We start from the raw sequence: 15,865 nt of genomic DNA on the forward strand, positions 1-15,865 counted from the left end.
GGCCAAAAAAGAATACCAGCAGAGGGGCTAAGCGACCCCGCCCTCCTAACAAAGCCACTGTACCTCGGCACTCTTCATAAATGATATCACTATTTTTAATATGTTACTAGTGTGACACAGTTACAATTCAGAACGATGTGATTACTCACGGGAAAACAGTCCAATCAAGGAACGTCTGCAAAATGTCAGTTAATATCAAGTGATAATGTTTCATTAAAATTGTTAGCCAAAGTGCAATCCAAAATACAAACATATATTCTTTTACAAAGGTCTTGATATAGCTATTTGATGCATGGAGGTCAAGTTCATGAAGCCTCCCTGTTGGCAATGATGGAAACAGCCACAGCCGACACGTGTTTCGTTACAAAAGTAACTTCTTCAAGGCTTATTGTATAAGAAATTGTAGATCCAAACGATTTCGATTTTCCAATATGCGAGTATCTTGTTATTTGAGAGACAGAAAAGGGAGACCATTTAAAACTGTGTTGGTCTCTGGCCAGTCGCGAGAATGTCCCCAAGCGGGAAGATGTTCTAGGTAGGGAAATGTCCAATATTTAGCCTCCCATAAATGGAATGTAGTCCCTGAAAGTGTAGTCGCGCTCGTGTAACGGTCTTGTCTGTGATATGGAGAAGATACAGGCTATGATAAGCCTCTCTGTGGATGGTGTAATGGCCGTATCATGTTGTTTTTGTCCCCAGGCAGATAGATTGTCCCTTCCTGTACGAATTTGGCCCTGTGGACTTCATCCCCCAGTGCTTGGTTGATTTTTACTACTGGGAGATGGACAGCGCAGCCCCCTTCCCAGGCTGCGTTCGGTCAGGGGACCCCAGCCATGGAAAGGAAAGGGAGGGGCGGTGCAGCTCCCCTCCCAGAGCCATTAATAACCCTGGGGCACAATCCCGATCCTCAAGGCCAGGCTCTTGCTATGTCTCAGGTGCTCCCCTGGGACATAGCGTGTTTGTTCTCGTTTAGGAGCAATTTTTTAACTCCCACAAAGTGAGAGCAAACTGTAAATTTGCTCCCAGCAGGCAGGAGTATGAAAAATGCTCGGAGCGCACTTTTCATCTGTTTCCCTGCCCGCTATGAAGCAGGCAGGGAAACAGATGAAAAAATTGATCCCGCCCGCAGGGATCAGCATTTTTAACCGCTCCCTCTGGGTGGGAGCAATGCCGGCACCCTCATGAGGTGGGAAGTCAGCTGGGGTTGGGGAGCATTGGGGCTCCCCCTGCGTCCCCAACAAAGAGGAAATGGGTGCCCTAGGTAGACTCCAGGGCACTTGCACTTTTATTGGCCAGGCCCCTCCTTAACATTCCTAATAAGGCTGAGCCCCAAAATCAGCCTGGGGAGGAAGGGCCGCGTACACCCTCCACCATCAGAAAATGGCCAGGCCGAGAGATAGGGTCCATGGGGCTGAAATTGGCCTAGGGGGGTGCGCGCCTCCCTCCCCAATTAATAAAAGATGAGGCCTCAGGGGATGGGGTCCCTGGAGCCTATATTGGCACAGCGAGGGGGCTGTATGCCCCCCTCCCACTCATAAATATGGCCAAGCCTTGGGAGATGGGGTACCAGGGGCCAGAAAACAGCCCCGAAATGAGGGGCTGCGTGTCCCCCTCCCCATTTGCAATAAGGCCTGGCCCCAGGAGATGTTGTCCTTGGGGCCGAAATAAAGATTGGGGACTGGCCCACGTACCCTCTTCCCCTAAAAAAATGGTGTGGGACCCAGTGGATGGGGTCCCTAGGCCCGAAATCAGCCCTCAGAGGGAAGCTGCGTTCCCCCCTTCCAGGTTGGCTGCCTTTGGAGGGTTGGCCGTATGCAGTGTGTTGGTCGTAGGGCCAGGCCCTGCGACCAATCCTTTACCGTGCAAGGTCAAAGACTGTGTGCGGCATTCGGTTGGCTGCATGCAGGGGTTGGCAGCATGCAAGGCCTGCTGCCAACCTTTCGGCCTTGCGTGGTGTGGGTTGGCTACCGTAGAAATTTTTTATAATTGGGCTATAGAATTGAAAAAATATTACAAATTCACTAAAAAAGCAAACGTTACAGTGATGTTATAGTTAGTTTCAGAATTTACAAACACAGAATCATAGAAATTCAGCAGTTATAGTTAGAGTAATTTCAAGAAACTATAACATGTGCCCTAAGGTAACTATAACTCACACAGTTGCTATGCACTGCAAAGTGCCCCACATATTACATCACTCAAAACATCTTCTATGACATCATTGATACTATCACTGCAACATTTGCTGTAAATTTATTGATGAGAAAACTATGCATGGCAGGGGCACTGGTTCTTCATTGAGCCGTTGTCAAGTTCTAGTAACCCGCTCCATCATCAAAAAAATAACGTCCCTGGGACCGATATTGCCTGGAAAGAGGAGCTGCATGCCCTCCTCCCACTTATAAATATGGCTGGGCCCTGGGAAATGGGGTACCAGGGGCCAGAAAATGGCCCGGGAGAATGACTGGTTACCCCCTCCCAGGTTGGCTGCCTTCGGGGGGGTGAACCCTGGGAGATGTGGTCCCCAGGGCCGAAATTGGCTTGGGGAGGGAGTCCTTGTGGCCCTCCTCCCCAATTAATAAAAGATGAGGACTCTGGGAATGGAGTCCTTGGGGGCAATATTTCTCCGGGGAGTGGGGCTGCATGCCCCCGTGCGACTTATAAATATGACAGAGCCCTGGGAGATGGGGTCCCAAGGGCCAGAAAACTGCCAGGGTAGGGGCTTCTTGCCCCCCTCCCCATTGACAAAAAGGCCAGGCCCTGGGAGATGGGGTGCCCCGGGGAAAAAAAAAACCAGCCTCGGGAGGGGGCCTCCCTTTAAAGAAATGTGGTGGGACCCGGTGGATGGGTCTCCAGGGACCTAAATCAGCTCATGGAGGGAGGCTGCATGCCCCCTCCCAGGTTGGCTGCCTTTGGGGATTTGGCTGCATGCAGAGTATTGGGCGTAGGGCCCTATGGCCAATCCTCCGTCATGCACAGCCAAAGGCCATCCGCAGCATGGGGTTGGCTGCATGCAGGGGGTGGCTGCAGGGCCTGGCCAAACCCCGATGCATTTAAACAACTGTAGAAATTCACTGAAAAACCAAAGGTTACAGGGATGTTATAGTTAGGAATTAGAATTTAAAAAACATTACAAATTCACAAAAATAAACCAAAGTTTACAGAGACGTTACAGTTAGGTTCAGAATTTACACACAAAAATCATAGAAATTCCGCAGTTATAGTTAGAGTTATCTCAAGTAACTATAACTCATGCTCTAAGATAACTATAACTCGTGCCAGAAACTCACTTTTGTCTCTTTCACATAGCTATCTCCTGTGCTTTAGTTTTACAATGCCTATACATGCATGAAAATATAGGTACACTGCGAACATCTGCAAGAGAATAAGAGCATTGAGAAAGTCAATCACATTAGTGTTGGAGTAGTGACAAGGGTTTCACAAGACGCCCAAAAGAGAGAACGCACCGACAGCAGCAGTACAAGCTTCACTTACCCGCAAATGGTACTGGCCAGCATGGGAAGTGGCAGCGAGACCTCGAAGCACCAAAAGGACTAAAAGGAGCACAGTTTTGTGCTTTTGTTTTACAGAAAGGGTGATCCATTTTCACAATGGCAAATTAATTAATTTATACAGTGGCATCATCTTGCCAAGAAAATGCAATATTCACACAGTCAAGGAGCTGCAGGGGACATGTGTTAAGATACCTGCATGTGGCGTATTGTGATGGGGATTAGGGTAACCTCTGTTTCTCCACATTCCAAAGGCTTCTCCATTTAGGTACGCTGCTCGTCTTCGAATTTGGGGTGATCGCCCTGCCAGCAAGGTGCTTTTGGTTCAAAACTCTATTGATACATAAAATATGCGTTTGGAAAGCTATTCTCCTTCTTGTCTTTTATTTTTTTCTGAATTATTTAAGACATTGCTGGAAACCAGCTGCGCCCCTTCGTTTCAGGACATCTAGCACTGCGTCCCTGGGAATGGAGAGATCTGTCTCCCCTGGCATTTTTAAAGGCTCAACATCCAGACATGGCTGCATTAAATACATACCATTTATTCGAGATACAGCAACAATAATAAAGACGCAGAATCAAAATGCAAAACCAATAAACCAACTGAGATCTTTCTGAACAATTAAAAATCGCCTATTTCATTCAGGCGCTAAAATCACAATCAATTCTACTTCTCTAACAAACAGCACATAAAACACATCCTATATGCTGATCATGGTTTTCAACTTGAAACAATAAAATACCCCAAAAAGTTTTCTATTTCTGTAGCAACATCTAACATTGGTTTTCTTGGTGCAGAAAATAACACAGAGAAAAAATGCATTTATTTTGACATGAATCAAGAAACTGGCATGGCACAACTCCACCAATTCTGCCCTTAATTAAAACCCAGTCCTGTCTTTCAATTCAAAATGAAATTATTGCAAATGAAATTAGCTTATTTCCGCTTTGAGCTTCGTATGTCCAATTCTTTCAATAAACCACAAAGTATGCAGTCACTTAATTTGTAAACAATTTAGAAAAAACGAATTCAAAAGGACATTGAATACGTTATTTGTTTCTAAGTAGTAGGTCGGAAATGGGCTCGACTAGAGTGACTCTGTATTTAAAAAGCTAAGACCAAATCCAAATCACTTGTAGCACATAAATTCCTTTAACATTTGCACATCTAACACATGAAGCCTACCTTACTTGACGCAAACTTCCCAGAAAAGTTCAGTTGATGTCTATAGACTATTCTAAATGCATGTGGAAAGCGTGCATGAATGAAATGCATGCTGTTTATCTAAACAGAGAATCCATTCACTGAGTTTATTTGGCAAGTAGGACAACAATTAGCACTTTTTTTCAACCAAGACACTCATGGAGTTACTTACATTTATTCGAATGATTTATTTGCATTTTAGAAAACAAATGAAGACAACTATGAGTTTCTGCTTATTTGTTCTGCTACTTTGCAACTTGAATCTAACACCTTAGAACAAGAAACCGTTGCAGTATAGCATGAAAGAAAATCATTCCCCAAATGCAACAGCAATTGCAACAAAAATGTCATTTTGCTTTTCTTTTTGTTGTCACATTTACCTAATGGATGAAAAGAATTGCCTGCTTCTGGCTTTTCAATCAACACCCCAGGTTTCCAGCCTGGGTAAGGAGTCAGATCCACTAGCCCCTAGATTGTGTTCCCAGGCACGAATCAGAAGCAACAGGTCAAAGGGCCAAAGAGCAGTGGCAACAGAGAACAAGCATTTGCAATGCAATAGGTCTCGCATTTGCGAGAGTTTAAGCTCTTGGCGTTGTAAATGACAATGCCTTTTGTTTATCTGTTTTGATAATTAACCCAAATAAAAGGCATTGTCATTTACAATGCCAATAGCTCAAACTCTTGTAAATGCGAGACCTATTCAGAGAAGCAGCCGCCATTGTCCTGGGCTGCTCGGAAAGTTAAAGCGCGCATGGCGTGCTGAATGTTGCAGCCTGCAGTAGGAGGAACTCATTAAAGAAAATAGTGCTTACAGGCTAAAAAAGAAGTACTGTGTAACAACCGAAGTAAAAGGGCAAGTCCTCATGGGAGGTTACAAATCAAGACAAGGCGGTACTAAGGAGGGACTAACAAGCCTATTAACGAATCAGAAACCAGCATTTACGCAGGGCAATGACACATGCCAATGACAAATATGGGCAGAGAGTGGGTGGGTCTTCAATTGCATACTCCAATACAGCATGCTGCAGAGCAGCGCATGCGCTGCCCAGGCTCGACCTAAAAATCCCCAGGACAAAATACAAAGATTAAAGGCTCCAGAGAGTGATCTCCTCTGTCTAAGTAATGAGCTCTAACACAACCCTTTTATGGGGAGTTAAAGTATTGAACTGTTCACCTTGTTGAGCAGTCAGTCAAGTATTGCTCCATAGTCTACACACTATTAATCTGTGGCAGACAATCGCCCAAGAGGAAATATTTAAAACAGTTTGCCACAAATGTGTAAGGAATCACTGGAACAGAGACCTAGAATCTAAGACATCTGACTTCAACACCTGAAGTGCGAAATGCTTTGGCAACATTGTTGGGCCAAATACCAGACTGCAACATGTTGTCTAATCGGGGTTTAAACTTCAATACCTCGTCAGGGGTCGTAAGTGCCATATAAACACATTTACAATTACAATTAATAGTTTCGCAAACAAAGGAGCTCTGGGCCAGAGTTAATATTTCAACTTACATTTACATCATAGACCCAGATGTGCAACATACAAAATCTGTTCGTCATATGTTATGAGAAACATTCACAGGCATCCTTCATTACTTTCATAAAAGTCTCACCTTGGAATTCAGACTTTTTGCAATAGTCAAGAGTCTGTTTGCTTCAGCAAGATTTGAAAAACACTGATTTTCCAGATCCCAACTACCAAGTCTGTTTTATACAAATAATGTAATACTTTTAATTCATTTTAATTCTTTATTGCTATAATTTTTTTCATAATTCAAAAACAATTGCTTCTTTCCATACAAGTGGTATATTTAAGTCATGTTGTTTGTGCTATATAAAAATCTAGATATTGTAGCATATTGATGTTATGCGCTCCAGGACCCTCTTGATCCTGGGCGGACTCTGGAGAGGAAATACGTGATATGCTGGGAGGTGTTAGTGTGTTGTTAATGTTGAGTATGCGATAATGCGCGATGTGTGGGTGCATGCTGACAAATAAGGAAGCATTTGACTGCAGCTCCCGCGTGGAGTATTTCATTTGCATGCTCCAGGGCTGCGGAAGATGCTACAGGTGTGAACATGGTGACTTGGAATCCAGGTTGAGTTCAGGTTGCAAGGTCCATAAAATAAACTTGTCATATTCTGTTCTCTTGGACATTTGTTGGATGCTTGCTAACTTGATTATATATGTCACTACATAAACGAAGTCATTCAAAATATATAATACAACAACATGGGGAAGGTAGCATAGGGCACACACATACACAGACAGGCCGACGCACATTTGCAAGGAGGGGTTGGGGCACAGGCATGGAGATAAAGGGTGCAAAGGTAAGGGGGTCATGGAGGTATAGCAAGACAAAGGGATAGGTAGGTGCTTGACGTGCAAGTACTATTCATAGCTACGAAATCACACGGAGCAGGACACAAGATGAATAAGGGAGCCAAAAAGGCAATGGCAGCATGAAAGAACATTGGGATGAGCCTGGGGCAAAAATGCCATGATGGGCCTGTTGGGTTAGTGGATAAGTGTAAGGCAGGGGATACGAAGATATGGGGGCTAGTAAGCTTTCTCTGGAAGAAGACTCCTGGGGACATAAACAGAAATCATGGAGAGGGCACAATTTGCTCAACTAATCCTTTGTGCTAACAATAATATGTTATGTGTCCTAAGAAGTGGTCCTCTGTATGGTGTAAGTGGAACGCCTACCGGGGAGATATATGTGCGGCCCCTGTGGTCCCCTCGGAGGATGAGAGCCTCTGTCTCCATGAAGCCCATTTGTGCACTCAATATGTGTCCCAGCTATCTAAATGTACTCACCATATGAATTGATTCCATGTAAGTGCATGCTGCTTGGCCGAATGTCAATGTTTATGTTCAATAAAAAGATATCTAAAAAAAATATATATATATATTTTATGGTTTGGATAAGATATTTAAGGGTGCTCTTGATAATAAGATGCTTACTACAAATGCCAAAGGGGTGGTTCAGATAAGCTAGAGTTGTACTGAATGTGTCAGACTTTCAGAAGTAATAACTGATGTCTAAATAGGGCTGCTCATTGTGCTAAGGACCTTGTCGAGTATTGGCATGTCTATGTATGCATAGACCCAGTGAGCATGCTGTGGAATGTTGAGTGTGGATACTGAGAGAACATGATGATACATAGTTTGCTGGTGTGTGTGTGTATCATGGCTAACTGTGAAATGAATTGCAGTTGAAGGAGGATTAGAGCATTGATAGGAGCTAATAAGCCAGTAGCATTGATTACGGACTAGCATGGAATAAAGAGCTTAGTCTGTGTTGCTCTAAATGGCTCCAGCACTAGTGTGAAGGCCATACTCTCCATCAACAGTATTTTGGTGACGCACCTTTAAAAGGACCTGAACGGAGATGCAGCAGGACCCAGGTGGTAGTGAGGAACTGTTTGTGACAAGGGAGGAGGAATCTCTGGAGTTGGAGAGAAGTCCTACACAAGACAAGAGTAATCTGTTGCTGCCAGCCCCAATATAGCAGCTAATGACATCAGCACTGATTGCTGGACTGGAGTACCCTGGGGATGTAGGTGGGTGTGAGGCAGAAGGCTGCAGGAAGTTAGGCCGTGGACACTGACGGCAAGCTCTTGTTAGAAATGATGGGGAATATTTAAGAGCCCCTTGCACCACCCGGAGCGTCAGTGTTTGTGACGGTCGGCAGCACAAATCTTTGAAATCATATCTATGATGCCAAGCAAAGCATATAGAGTAAGGCAAGGCAGCGCAAATCGCTATGTTGCCTTACTCTGTGCTAGAAATATGTTCCATGGGCATTGTGGTGGGTGTCCCCATGCAACATCCATGGATTTTGACGCTTCCCCATATTTACAAAACTATGTTATCCTGAGGATGCGCTAAATCTTTATGCCTATCGAGGTGAGGCGTAATAAGGAGAAATAACTTTATTTCTCCATGTTTTGCCTCTCTACATGTGTGCTACATTCTACAGCACACATAGAAAGAGGAAAATGCCTTCCAGGCAGGGGCAGTTCATCTTAAAGGGCGGAGGAGCTTTGCCACGTCTGCTAAAATTGCAGCAGGCAAACTCAAATAAATAAAAGGGCATGGCAATGTAATTTTATTTTACCACCAGCTCGCACTGTGTACAGTGCGAGTGTAAGGGCTGGGGGCGGGGCTGAATCCTGCGATTGCAGGATGACTGCTGCCCGTGCTAGTGCGAATGTCAGATAGACTGGCTGCCCTGTGAGAACCAGCCTGAGACGTGCAGACCCAGCATTCCCAGGGCTGTGAAACAGCCAAGGGATTGCTGCCACACACAGGCCCCCAGCCTCAAAATGAGCTCTAGGTTAGCCTGCTCCAACCAATGCTGGAGCTGATCTCATGCTGAAGACAGCATGAGAGCATCTTCAGGATTGCTTAGATTCACGTTCCACTGGGCAGGAAGGAAATCCTTCCCTTTCCTGCTTGTGGACCCCAGGATCCGCAGAAGAGAAGTGCCGCACAGGGTGGGAGCCCGGACGGCCTGTGTTGGCGCTAGGCTGGCGAAAGGGTGCCAGCGGAGGGGGAAAGGGCAGGCATGGAGCATATTGGATAGATACAGTGCATTCCTGCCCTTTCATTTTGGCATAGGGCAGCGCATCCTGGTGACCCTGCGCCAAATCCCCATAAATGAGGGCCCTAGTATTCTGATCTGGCCAGGAGAAGCAAGACAGGCTGCTGTTCAGAGAGACATCTCTCTGGAATAAGTGCCCACCGTGACAGCCTTATTTTAGGAGCAGAGGGAAGGTATAAAGGTGTATCAAATTTGATGGTTAACCGAATGCTATTGTGTTGACTGCAGCTGATGATCAGTAGCACAAGTAATATTTTCAAAGTGCGCAGGAGATCGTGCAAGAATGATAAACTGACAGAAAGGTGCATGCGCTTCTATGATACAGTGGTGGCATGCATGGAGAATTTACATTGGCCTGTGCAGAGTGCTGTGCAGAGCCTGCAAGGCTTTGACAACACTGCTGAGTGTACATGAAGTGCAGCATCAGTGGATGAGGTGGTGTGTAAACTGAGTCTTTGCCTCAGCCCTACAAGGTTTATTTTCACACCCCAAGCGACACAAGTGAATTTAGTTCAATGCACCAGCACTGATTGTGAAAAACAGGTTTTGAAGGCCTGCAGAACCCCACCAAATATATAAATGAGGTGGAATCAATGCTTTTGAGTTACTGACGGAGCAGTGGTAAACCAAACGATCGTTAATTAATGATTTACACAGTCCACCAGAAACGGAATATGTATTTCAACATATTTATTTAAAAATAGTTGCCAGGTCTAGTGCACATGATATTGGTAACATCACAGAAGGTCATAAAAAGCAGGTAAGCTTTTCAATAACAGTTAAAACAGGGAAAAATCGTAACATCAAAAGTTATAGCTCTTACACCCTCACTGTGCTATCTCTAAGAACTATGCTAGTTTGAGCAGATGAATAAATAATAAGCCTGAGTTTCAAAGGTGGTGTACAAATGTAATTTAATTTAAGAGGTTTGTAGAGCGCATAGCTGCGCAAAGGCTTTCCAGCGCTAGGAGACCGATGTCATACAGTAGTTAGAGGCGTATTAATGATACTGATGAAACAGCCAGGTTTAAATCTATTTCCGGAAGGTTGCTTCCGTTTCCAGAAGTCTAGATTCCCTTGGGAGAGAATTCCACAGCTGGGGTGCCAGATGCGCGAAGGATCTCACTCCCCATCTGGCTCTCCTAATTCTGGTAAATTTTAATAGCCCTTCAGAGCAGGATATGAGGCTTCTGTTTGGGACGTAGAGGGTCAGCAGGTCTTTGATTTTACTAGGGCCCTTGTTGTGTAAGGCTCTGTGTGTCAGACAGGGAGCCTTGAACTTAATTCTGGCCTCAATCGGAAGCTTTTAGAGGCTTTCCAGCTGATTCCTTTATTTGGACCTTGGACAGCAGTCTTGCTGCCGCATTCTGTACCACTTGAAGTCTACTGATGACATATTTTGGTGCCCCTAGGAAGAGTGAATTTCCATAGTCCAACGAGATGTGACAAGGAAATGGACTACTGTCTTTCTGAGCTGTGCGGGAATACGCTCCAGAACTTTGGAGAGCATTCTGCGTAGTTCAAAACATGTGCCTGCCAGTTTCTTGGCTTGGACCTCCATTGCTAGATCCTTATTGAGCCAAAAACCAAGATTTTTGAGAGTCACCAACTCTGAGGTGGACTACCCAGGCAGTTAGGCCAGCTGATCAGACACCTGGGTGCATATCTGGACATCGGTGTTTGTTGTCTGTTTGGAATAGCTTGTCAGCTATTTCAAACACAAGGCCAAGAGCTAGGAGATTGGATCTGTGCAAGAACTCAATCTTGGCACCAGTTTGTGAATGCAGAATGGAATGCTTCATAGAGCCTTAAGGAGTCTTGCTTTAGGCTTCTTCTTCAAGATGGAATCTGGTGCTGTGCTCATCTTAATCTGCAGTTTGTATCTGTGACCTGGATGAAGTTTCTCTCCACTTAAGGGGCCGAGTGGTGGTCGTAAATACTAATTTATCAGGGATTAAAACCTCTGACATAGTTTCAGAAATGTTGTTACAGATTACCAGCACCAGAAGAAGTGTTTTAGACACATCTTAATGAAAATTGCAGATGAAGGGACGTCAATTCAGACTACACCGTTTTGATGAATTATCAATGGATGTTCTTTAGATGGCCTTCACATTATGATAAACGAAATCTTGTCCCAGACTGGGTGCTGCATCAGGTGTTATGTCTAGGTATTATCTGACTGACTTGACACTCTCAGTTCTTAGAATAATAAGAACGATAAGGGCAGACAACATTAGTGTTATTAGTGTTTATACCAGAAATGACATAGATTTGCCAGAATTAGGTGGAAATGTTGTCCGAAATGGAATTGAGGGCCTACCCAGAATGGAGTCGGACCTTATGAACTTTACGTCTGAGAAGAGTGGTGCATCGTCAGTGAGGGTATGGGAGAACCACAGTAAGGCACAAGGAACCAGAGAGGTTTATAGCAGTGAATGCGGCTTATGTTGAGAGAGACCGGTGTGAGGGAGAGATTGGTGTGGGCTCCCGGGTACTTTCAAGGTGTCCTAGAATTATTGCATACACTACCTGTGAGCTGCTACTGTTTAATTAGGACATAGTGCTGCTTTGGCTTGCTGTGGGCGCTGATAGAGAAGGTGTGCTATAAAAGACACTTACCTTCGGATGGGGGTCTTTTAAGTAAGAGAATATTCTTGGATCCCCGCATTGCCTTACTCCGTCAAGGCCTCTATGTGAGACTCGGAGAGAACAGTTATAGAATGGAAGAGGTGTCGTTTTTTTAGTTCTGGTGGTTCCTGCGATGTTGAGAATGTTTGCTCTTGTGATATCATTTAATCATCAAACACTATAATTGCGACAGAGAGAATATTTTGTGTGATTGTTTTGTTCCTTCTATTAAGTCCTTAAAAGTGGGTGTGGATACAAAGGAGGTGAATGTAGTAGGTGATATAGCAGATGTTTGGCATTTTTCTTTTGTGAAGCGTGATGGTCTGTTAAAAATGCATAGTATTTAATTTAAAAAAAATGCATAGTAGGTGTTGTTATTTGCCTTGGGGACTGTACACAGGTTGTATGCTTCTGCAAGCTAAAAATGTATGCACTAGGCGTGGAATAAATTCTCATGCTTATGCATGAGAATTTACATACTTTGGTGCTTGTGTGATACATTAAGGTACACACGGTTAATTTTTGAGTGTCAGGTTGAAGAAGGGAGAACAGTACCCTTTTGGAGGTGGTGGTGTGTGCCTGGGTTAGGCATTAGTTGCAGTATCTGATGTTTATGGAAATCATCAGTCCAATAATATTCGGGAAACTTTGGGTTTCTGTAAAGTATGGTTCTTTGTCGTGTTTTCTGTTGTTGTGAATGTTAGGGAAGACCTGAAATACCCTCCTGAAAATTGTGGTGTTGGTCTATAGGATGTATGTATTTATTTTGACTCACATGTGTTAACATTCTGTGTAATATATGGGGCTATGTTTTGGTTGTATGTTCTGGTGTTAAAAATCTGTGGAATGTGTGTTGAGTGCCCTGTTCTAACGTGTACTTGTGATGATGTGAAAGTGGCGGAGAGCAGAACCTTGCCACATATTGTTTATCTGGCTTTGTGAATGAGGGGAAGAGCAGAACCATGCCATAATAGGAAGTCTGGGAAAGTGTAGTACCCTGGTTTCTGTTGGCTGGTTCATGGTTGTGTGTGATGTTTAAGGAAGTGTAGTGTTTTAGTTTTAAGTGGCTGTTGTCACTCGTTCATGGTGATGTGAATGTGGGGAAAATCAGTATTGTGTCTTATTATGGAGCCAGTGTTGTAAATGTAGGGGAAGAGCAGTACTGTGTCACAATAGGAAGATTGGGGTAAGTGTAGTACCCTGGTTTCTATTAGCTGGTTCATGGTTGTGTGTGGTCATTAAAAAAGCTTGATATTCTACTTTTAGGTTAACGTGTTCATTGTTGGTCAGTAGTGTGTATTGTTTCCCATATATGCACTCTGGGGCCTGTCACCATTGTTTATAATCAGCAGAATTTGGAGGGACATTGTACTGGAGGCAAAGTAGATTGTTATTTGTCTTGTATTGCGTGTGTGTGTCTCCATTCATGTACTGCAGCCATGCCCTGTTGCATACAGCTGAAAAGATACAATGCTTGTGCTATTTTGCCTTCTGATGGCATCGGTATAGAATGCATGTGCTTGCATGCCGTGGTCCCTTGGGACGTTGTTCTGGTGTGCTGATGTGAATTAATGTTACAAGAGGAAGTACTGGACAGCACCAGTTTTTGGATGTTTTGTTCTCTTGTCAGTAGTTTCAGTGCACTTCTACCGGGGCTTTTATCGTGTACAAGAGACGTTGATAGGTCAGACAATTGTTTTGTCAGGAGAACTACTGCTAATAGGCGTATCGTCTCTCGATCTATCCGAAGGTCAGACAAACTTTCTTTTTATTTCTATGGCAACTTGGAGGGCATGCATTACTCAAGCCTGGGTGAATCTAGACCCTCCTTCCTTTTCTTCTTGGAGAGCACGCTTACTAGCCAAGTATAATTTGGAAAGGGCTATATATAGGGCTAAAGGCAGGAAAAGGAGAATGATGGGTGTACAACTCTGGGGCCTCTAGAGAACTGGATTAATGAGATTTTGAACTAAGATGTTTATTTATTTATCATGTGCCTGGAAGTCCTCTATCTTTGCTAACAATCATGTATATTGTGTTAATATATCATGTGTTTTGTTTTTTTTGCTTCTGTTATACAATCGCTGTTCCCTGCTTGCGCTAAATGAAACTGTCAATAAAGAGACTTAAAAAAAAAAAAAACAAGAGACGTTCAATTTAATGTTTGTGCAGCATCCAGAGGGTGTGATGCTGGGTGCAGATTGAGGAGCTTTCTTCTGTGTGGCACTTAGTCATTTTGGTGTGAGCTAGTGTGACCAGGTATTGGGGTTGTAGAGTGCTGTGTGTGGATGTTTGTATGAATGTGTGGAATTACAAACAGATCAATAAGCGATTTACATGATTGTTTGCATATGTTTACGAATGGCTTAATGTCCTCAGTTCAGGGTCTGCAAAATAATCCGAATTCTGTTATCCACAGGACCCCACAGTAGGTGAAGTTGAAATTGCCATACCATTTTCAATCCTCATTGCCCCAGTATGCAAGGGTAATGCTCAGTTGCAATTTATGATGTTTAGAGGGAATTGAAATTAGTTTGGTGTGTGGTTAAGGAAAATCATTGGAATATGCCATTTGTCATTTAGAGTTAAAAAATGAATAGCATTTGTTTACATAAAAAGCATCAGTGAGCCATGCTTGCAGGAAGTGAGCTACGCCATGATCCGCAGCAACGGGTGCACTCATTGCAGAAACAGATCATTTGAAACACCCTTCGACTTCCTGCCATTTGCCGACTCCAGTAAAATCTGTAAAGAAGATGTTACCTAATTTTTCTTATTGTCACTAAAGGACCACTACACCCCACCTATAAACAAGGGACATCCATGGAAAAAAATAGAATATGCAGACCCACCAGAAGTCACATTGGAGAAATACTCTGCTGTGTGGACACCTTTATGTACTTGAGGTGTGCAAAATGGTGGGTTTGTAAGAAAAAGGAATTTCAACACAAAATTCAAAGGCAGGGACAAGGTACCAAGTTAAATTGGCAACATAAGAGAAACTGTATCGAGACTAAATCTGTAATGAAAAGGTATAAGTTAAATACACTTATATGACAGGTAGTCAAAGATAAAAAAAAAAGGAGATTGCCAGACAAAGGTTAATGGAAGGTAGAGGAAATTCATACTTAAGCCATACCAGGCAAATGCTAATTGAAAGGATATGTCACCAATAGCACACCATCAAAAAGTGAGGCACTCCACAATAGAGAATTAGAAAATATAGGCTTTTTCGACTGGTGCCTTCTGTTTTAAAACTTGGGCCTGACCTATTTTGTGTCTGTGGGGGAATCCGTTGATACAGAAGGGCCTGTATGCCTTAAAATCTGAATTCATGTTGATATTGTATCTCATGCGAAGTCTATGAAATCTTATTCGGTTTTGTCTCCTTTTTTTCTTGGTGTTAAGGCAAGGAAAACACTTGCAAGTATCCCGGAGCAAGTCAAAAACGACACGGAGAAGACAGTATCAGGTACGCTTTGCATTTTACCATTTGTCTACCTCTGCATAACATTTATGTTTCATAATATTGTGTATGATTTCAACCTAGAACTACTCTTGTCCTGGAGTTTAGATGTGTGGTCAGTTGGGCAAGGAACAAAGTTATAATAATGATTCGTTTAGGATGAAAGTGAGCGCCACTGTTTCTGTTCAACTTGCTGAAGTTCATTCCCCATCCAAATCAGTGTCATCTCTCCCCTCATCTCTTGTGAATGAAGATTCCACTGGGTACCCAGAGTAGAACTTTTGAAGGACTTCCGCTGGAAGAGTTTCTGTAAATTGGATGAGGCAATGTCAGAGGAATGTTTCATTTTGCGTTGATCATATCGTGGAGGGCAATTGTGGAGACGAAAGATGTCTCCACAATCTTATAAGTGCGAATATAGCAGAAAACTATGTAATT

General features: G+C 43.5%; 1 protein-coding gene across 2 annotated transcripts in view; it reads left to right on the forward strand.

Moving 5' to 3' along the window:
• Positions 1-15,865, forward strand: part of LOC146867615 (prominin-1-A-like) — a 496,515-nt gene that overhangs the window by 321,113 nt on the left and 159,537 nt on the right. For both annotated transcript variants that reach the window (XM_085606443.1, XM_085606442.1), the window contains exon 10: positions 15,370-15,433. In XM_085606443.1, coding sequence (XP_085462569.1) covers positions 15,370-15,433 — 64 coding nt within the window. The remainder of the gene's footprint in view (positions 1-15,369; positions 15,434-15,865) is intronic.

This window comes from Triturus cristatus, chromosome 1_2, assembly GCF_964204655.1.
Source record: "Triturus cristatus chromosome 1_2, aTriCri1.1, whole genome shotgun sequence".
NCBI classification, from domain to species: Eukaryota; Metazoa; Chordata; class Amphibia; order Caudata; family Salamandridae; genus Triturus; species Triturus cristatus.